Consider the following 7,487-nt stretch of genomic DNA (forward strand, 5'->3'; position numbering starts at 1 on the left):
AGGGAACGCTCTTGCTAAAGTTGCTCGTTTGCTTTCGCTGGCAGTGCAGCTCCTTCATTGTTTTGCACAGTTGTTAGCATTCATTAGACTGTTGTGTAATTTCAAAAGTGGGAGATGGCTAAGGCCAAATCAGCTTTTAAAGGAAGTCTCTTCTTTTTACTGCTGTGGGTATTTGGATGGCTCTGGAACTAACAAAAATCCCATTGTTTTCTCCCACTGTAGTAAAGCTGGCTGGCATGCTAGCCAATTAACGTGTCTGAAAATGTATTACAGAGTAAACGTTATTGCCACTGCAGCTCTGCCAGAGCCTCCTTGCCCTGCGCTACCATCCCTGTGGCTGGCCAAATGGCTACGTAGGTGAGAAGAGGAAAGTGAATTTTAAAAGAAGCTAATTAAATGCCACCTTTGTCACCTGGATATCTCACATCAAAACCCTTTGGAAAACTAGTGTTGTGTATTAGATGTGCTTCACAGGTAAGCACAATGTAGACTGCAGCAAGAAAAACGTTCTACAGCCCACATGTCACAAAATACTCCAATGTGCTTTTATTAGATTCATCTGGCTTCTGGAAAATAAAGATAAACAAGAATCAAAGCTCTAAGTTTTATCAACATGCTTGCACTTCAATGGACTTTTGAACCAGAGCAACGAGGTGGCTGGTTATAGGGAGACCAAAACCAAAAGAAAATAATGATTTGTGATTTCTGTAATATCTGCCACTTCTCGGTTCTGCTGATTGGGGTGTTTCCCAAGACTTCTGTGAAAGCTATAAATGTAGGCACGTGAGCTGCCTCTCCCAGACAGCAGCACCGGACTGAAGGAAGTGCTGTTGCCTCTCCCCATCCGAGGAGCTGACATCCAGGTGAGACTCACGCTTTTTGCATGAAAACTTCCAGTGGCTTCCTGGGCAGCTGCTGTGAAATGCAATTGAAGAGAAGGAGGTTTAAGGGTTGGGATGAAAGCTGCAACATGTATGTGAGGGTCTGATGTCTGTGTTCGCAGGAACTTACCCCGTCCTTCAGGTGATCAGAAGACATCTGCAGGATAAACACACCTTCCACAGCGAGAGGGTGAAGAGAGCCATTGCTGCAAAATTTCAGGAGGTGACAGTGAGAGTATTTCACCAGTTAATCTTGGGCATAGGATCTTTATGTTGTGTCAGCACAATTAACTGGCTTATTCTTCTTTCTTTTTCTGGAGGCAGAAGGTCATTATACTAGTGCTCAATCAACCAACAAATTAAAGTTCAGGTAGCCACAGCCTCCATAAATTATTTAATTATAGCTGTGAAAAAGTGCTTGAATATTTTTAATCACATAGTGCAATTTTTTAAAATGTCAATTATGTTGCTGAGGTCTTGCAATTTGAGTCTGACTTTTAATCTTTCTTGGGCAGATCTGATCTTCTCCCATCCCTTCCCAGAATCAACTAGAGTAACTGCTTCTTTCCCTCAGGTATACTTGCCCAGACACCTAAAACTTTGCTTCGATGACTGTTCTGTAATTTAGAAAGGGAGCTGCTCTATTAACTGGCCGCTTGTTTCTGTTCCTGTAGCTGTTGCTAATAAATACTGTGGTTCTTTGTCTGATTCCCAACGACTGTGTGTCATTAGATATGTAGCAGTGCTGCAAAAAGACGTTTTCTGCCTGAAATTTAGTCTGACTCAAAGAGCTGATGCTTTGAACTTGATGGCTTCTCAGCTTATGTCAGGAACAAGAATCTCTTGATTTCAATAGAAGTTCATAGAAAAAGAGAAATAAGGATTTCAGTGAGTCTAAAAGTTCAGTTCTGGCCTTAACAGTATAGAGTTTTTTTTCCTATTTACAGTACAAAATGCACTTTCATTTAAATGTTAATTGAATGTCTCACTACTTCTTTACTTGTAGCACTACGTGGATCACAAAATCTAGTCCAAACAGTGAATGCCAGTTTCCAAAATAATTCTTAAATGTAGTGTCAATTATCAACTGAAAGATTTATCACCAGTTATATGTTTTACTTTTTTATTATTCAGGATATACCAGTAAGATGTTAAGCTAAATGCTCAGATGTCCCTCACACATCTACATAAACCAAGATACACAACTAAATAAAAGTGGAGCGTTTAGATGTACATATCTCATGATACCTTTTTCTTCAAATACAAATTTCCATGTCATGTCCTCATTCTTTTCCAGCTGCTGCTCTATTTATCCTCCGCTAAAAATGTTTTACTTTCATTTTTTCCTTTTTTATCTCCTCCTCTCCAATTTTTTGTGTCTGGTACAAAAGGCTTCTTACAGGCATTGATTCTTTTCCTTCTCTGCAGGCTGTTATACAGCAAGAAACCCAAACTACTGCAGTCCTACTGAGATGGGAAAAATCATCATTTATGAGCATGCCAACTTCCAGGGTTACTCCAAAGAATTCACTGGTGACATTTCCAGTCTAAAAGGTGTGGATTGGAATGACTGTATCTCCTCAGTGAAAGTATTTGGCCAGCCTTGGGTGGCTTATGAGCATGAGAACTACAGAGGACAGTTACTGGTGTTTGAGGAGGGAGAATATGGCTTTGTTGGTGAAGAGATGAATGATAAGATCACTTCTCTGCAGGTGATCACTGAAAATCTGCACAATCCTCAGATCACTCTCTATGAACATGCCCATTATCAAGGGAGGGCCAGGGTGATAACAGAACCAACCAATCTGGCTAGAGGATATGACAATGACATCATATCTTCTCACAAAGTCCAGAGAGGTGTCTGGCTGTTGTGTGAACACAGTGATGGAAGTGGTTTTCGTTACATTGCACGAGAGCATGAACACCTTCCAGCTTACAGTGCGATCAACTTCAATGACAAGCTTTCATTTCTGCGTCCCCTTCTTCCTGGGAAAAGCTGTTAGGCTGCAAATCCTGCAACACTGAGGGAAGATGCAGCCCCAGCAAGAAATATGTGAGACCTAGATCTCTGTCTATGCTTGTATTGATTTTTTCTACTCTTGTGTTTTTTCCTCAGAAACACTGGGGAGAACTCTCTTTCATGCTGCTCTGCAGATCTTGCCTTTCTCTGTCCTCCCTCCCCATAATCCCCACGAGCGCAAGAACTATCATATTGGGTCAGATGAAAGAGTCTCAAAGCTAAGAGTGTGTAACCCACTGCACCTGCAGTGGGCATTGGGATGTCCTGCACTATATAACGTAAACGCATTGCATGTTGCTTCTGTTACTAGATGCATCAACCAAATGTGATATAGAACCAGCAGCGCTTACTTTGTAATTTGTTGTAGAATGCTCTGCCTTTACCATGGCCTCTGCCATTTTCTGTACTCCATCTTGTGTTATTGCCATTAAAGAAGCTAGTGAAAGCAACAGTGGGTGTCTTTTATGTGTTCTTTATGGTTTAATATAGATAAATATTGCTCTTTCATGAGATATCTCTATGCATTCAAAGAGTGGTCTGCGCAGTCCCTTGTAAACATTTTTCATGCATCTCCCCTGAAAGGTTTTATCTCCTTCCGTTCTCCCTTGTCAGGAACACTGGGTTCAGGCTTGACTCAAACGTGCTTAAAAGTCTTTCTAAGCATGCCAAGTGTTGCTGTGGTCCTGGCCAAACTCTCACCTGGAGACTTTACCTAATTGTCACAAGACTGGTTGTATCTCAAGGCATTGGTCATACTAATGATACAGTCTCATACTGCCCTAAATTATGTAATCAACCAGAGAGTTTTGATGAACTTGAATTGATTGGTTGGTTGATCACAAGAGGAAAACCTCTCTGATATTTTTAAACCTTTGTTATCTCAGTAGGAGATGAGGTATCATTTTGAAATCAGTGTGTTTCAATCAGAATGGAAAAAACCCCTTCCTCTAGAGTTACCTCCATTGTAATTCCACATCGTAATGGTGTTTTGCTGTTGTAACAGCCCCAGGCGTCACCACGTGGTATGTCCTACCACAGACCAGACTCAAGTGCTAGCTCAGGCACCTCAGGGACCTCCAACACACCCAGTAGTGCCAGGGGATATCAGCACTACAGGAATGTGAGGAATCCTAGTGGGCCCTTCCTTGTCCTTTATCAAGTTCATGGGCATCACAGGCCAAAACCTAGATCCTATGTAGGGCGCAGAGGGAAATGGAGGATGAGGATGGAAGCTGCAAGAAGTGGCAAAGGTTGCAGCTTGGGTTGCTGGAGCTTCTGTAGTTCAGAGTTCTGCAAGTCACAGAGCAGCCTGGAGAATGACCCACCGTTCAGCGTTCCTGCAGGATTGCGATGCTGTATTTACTCTTTACCTCCAAAGCAGCGCATCAAAAGCTACATGGCAGAGCCAATTTCAAATGAATTGCACTTGGGATATGAGACATGCCAGGCCTCTCACAGTTATGGGATATCTGGCTGTTTCAAGAACTGTTTTGCCATGTACAAGTTTACCTGGAGAGCGCCAGTTGCAGCTCTGCGTTGCTGCTCTCTAACGGCACCTGCACTCTTCCAGCCGCGTCACGCAACTCCACATTGCAACCTTCCTCTAGCTCTGTGCTGTGCTCATGTTGTTCCCATTTTGGAACAAACACCGCAGGCTATGCCGACATGTCAGCCGCTTGTGCTGCTCTGCGGGGCTTGTGTGGTCAGATGCAACGGCGACAGCTCAGGCTCCATGTGTTTTGGGACACTTCTTACTGCTTTGCAGCCAATTTCAGGTTTCCTTGCTCTTTTTATTTTAAAGTGGGTTTCAAAATTCAGTTCAAAGAACACAGAGCATTCTTCCTCCTCTAGACCAAAAGAACTTGGAACCACTGAGTACTCTCCCCATCAAGCCAGCTGTGCCCAAATAGAGAAGTCAGCATATTGGGAGGGGGAAGGCAAGCACCGGCATGTTCTAAAGTGGGCTGTAGCAGTTGTGTCAGTGGGTATGTCATAACCCTGCTTAAAATCTTTAGATGCTTTTAGAGAGTACAATAATACCAGTTAGGAGACTGTCACCTGTAGCCTGTATATTATAATGGAAGAAACTACAAGGCCATAACTCCAGGCAGATGATTGACACCCTTTGTTCCACTGTGTCAGGGCTGTGATGCACCTCCTTTGGATCAGCTGTGCAGATGAGCGACTCTAAAAACCTGTGGCAGCAGCTCTATCACCCAGGCTGCCCACAATCAGAGGTGTGGAACAAAACAAGAAGACAGGATCTTCTGCTTCACATCTTAATCTCTTTTCTTGGATGAATGATTTAACAGTCACTTGGGGAAACCCAAGCTTCTTTTTCAGATACAAAATTCTCAAACTTGCTGTTTGTGCACTTGCAAACTTTTAGTGTTGCTTTCTGTCCAGCTTGTTTCATCCAGTTCTGGTACTCCCAATGATTGACATTACAGCAGCTTTTACTCTATGTATCCATCACTGAAAACCCGCTGTAGGAAGCAGGGCTTTAGCAACTTCTTTTTTTTTCCATAGGCATCTTCAAACACATCTCTTTACACAGCAACACAGCTACCCCACCTTCAATTCAGTTTGCTGATCCTTCCTGTAATTTCTTCTTGGTTTTCTTTGTCAGGACATTCCTCCCTTTTGTGCTGCTGTGGTTTCTTGGCAGTGCCTTATTTGACTTTGGTTTCATCATAGCAATACTATTGCAAAGCTTAAATGAGATTCTCCAACCTTGTCAATCAAATCTCAAAAATCGCAAAGCATGAAGCTGACAAAAGCAGTAATGAGTGACCTTTCTTCAGTGATCTGTAGAGATCACAATGAAAATAGTAGCATTATTCCTCTAAGGAATTCCCCTTTTTGGAGCAAACTTGTCTTTGTTTTTTGTACAGTCCCAAAGCCCTCGTCCTGTTTACACAGTCCCACAGATTCCTTGGTTGCAGTTGTCCTAGCTAAACACTGTCAGCTCTAGAGCTCAGCACAGACTCATCCTGAACCCCCCAAACTCCTGGCATGTGTATGATGTCTGTGTCGCATGGGCAAAGGCACTCAGACAGCTAAAGCTGCTTAAGTGGTGGCTGCTGGGAGCTGTCCTTCCAGAGCAGCGGGATCGGTGGGGAATGAAGCTGTTTACCAATCTAGAGCTGCTGTGTCAGTTCCCATTGCAGTGATACTCAGGCCCAAGGAGAATGCAGCACAGTGTGTCCTTATCAGCATCAGGACATGGAATGAACTGTTGTTTATGTGCCCTACCAGACCTCATACATCAGACAGAGTAATAAATGAGGCAGCAAACCCAAGTCAAAAACCTTTGAAAAGGCTGGGAACAAACTCCCTTTTGGTATCAGTGAAGCCACAGCCTACCAGTCAGGCTCTTCCCCACAGGGAATCACAACAAACAGATATAGCAGAGGAAAATCTCCTGCATGTTTAAGAGATGAGCACTGACAGCAAGGCAGGTGTCTACTTGTCGTTTTATGCTCCCTCTCCTCCTGTAGTGACTCAGGAACTGACAGCAGGAAATGCTAACAGCATTAGGGACCAACAAGTGTACAGAGCAAAAAAGGAGGCTGATGAACTTCAGCAGGGAACCCTGCATACAGCACATCTGCTCATGGAAATGCCCATGATGCATAAGATGGATTCACAGACTTGCAGCCATCCACAGCACCATCTTTCAGGAGGTGCAAGTGACAGGAAGACACTGGAAATTCACTGTTTCCTGGGAACAAGTGCTGAATGTTGAAGTACCACAGTGGGATCTGTTTCCTTAGGAGATCAAGATGACAGTGGAGGACAGAGGCAAGGGTATCTTGGCTAAGTTAGCATGTAATGCATACAAATACAGAAAGAGGTAACAAGCAGGAAGTAGTTTGATATCTTTAATTATTAACACACCCGCCTGCTGAAACACCCTAACTGAAAAAGTCATGGTTAAGTGCAATTCTATGGTAAAAGATAAGCAATCTTGATAGATCTGTTCTCCCTTGAGGGAACACCTTCTTTTACAACATTAGTGCTATGCTACTGACACGTTAACTCTCTTGCTGCCATGTACATGTGAATACATGACAGGCCTTATCATGATCAGTGGAAACCTGTAATGAATGGCATCCCTGAAGGATCCATACTGGAAGCAATACTATTAAATATCTTCAGTGACACAGACAGGTAGGGATCGAGTGCACCCTCATCAAATTTGCAGATGACCCCAAGCTGGGTAGTGCAGCTGATACACTTGAGGGAAGGGACCACCCAGAGGGACCTCGGCAAGCTTCAGGTGTGGGTCCATATGAACCTCATCAAGTTCAACAAGGCCAAGTGTAAGGTCCTGCACCTGTCAGGCCAATCCCCAGGATCAATACAGGCTGAGGAATGAATGGATTGAGAGCAGCCTTGAGGAGCAGAACTTTGGGATATTGGTGGATGAAAAACTGGATATGAGCTGGCAGTGTGCCCTTGCAGTCCAGAAAGCCAGCTGCACTCTGGGCTGCATAAAGTGTAGTCAGCAGGTCTAGGGAAGTGATTCTGCTTGTCCACTCTGCTCTCGTAAGACCCAACCTGGAGTAGTGCATCCAGCTCCT

General features: G+C 43.6%; 1 protein-coding gene across 4 annotated transcripts; it reads left to right on the forward strand.

Moving 5' to 3' along the window:
* Positions 1–19: 19 nt before the first annotated feature.
* On the forward strand, positions 20–3,350 carry LOC113482252 (epidermal differentiation-specific protein-like). Of its 4 annotated transcripts, none has more exons than XR_003398808.1 (2): positions 20–1,455; positions 2,310–2,361. XR_003398808.1 is itself a non-coding variant. In XM_026852734.1 (2 exons), exons 1-2 carry the CDS (start codon positions 2,042–2,044, stop codon positions 2,882–2,884), a joined length of 645 nt encoding a protein of 214 aa, XP_026708535.1. In that variant the 5' UTR covers positions 1,891–2,041; the 3' UTR covers positions 2,885–3,350. The 4 variants fall into 4 exon arrangements, 2 of the variants coding, with proteins under 2 accessions (XP_026708535.1, XP_026708543.1); XR_003398809.1 differs by having other exon boundaries at positions 20–1,104; positions 2,310–2,343; XM_026852734.1 differs by lacking the exon at positions 20–1,455 and adding an exon at positions 1,891–2,111 and having other exon boundaries at positions 2,310–3,350.
* Positions 3,351–7,487: the final 4,137 nt, after the last annotated feature.

This window comes from Athene cunicularia (genome assembly GCF_003259725.1).
Source record: "Athene cunicularia isolate RWA chromosome 1 unlocalized genomic scaffold, athCun1 chr1_part1, whole genome shotgun sequence".
In the NCBI taxonomy this organism is placed as follows: domain Eukaryota; kingdom Metazoa; phylum Chordata; class Aves; order Strigiformes; family Strigidae; genus Athene; species Athene cunicularia.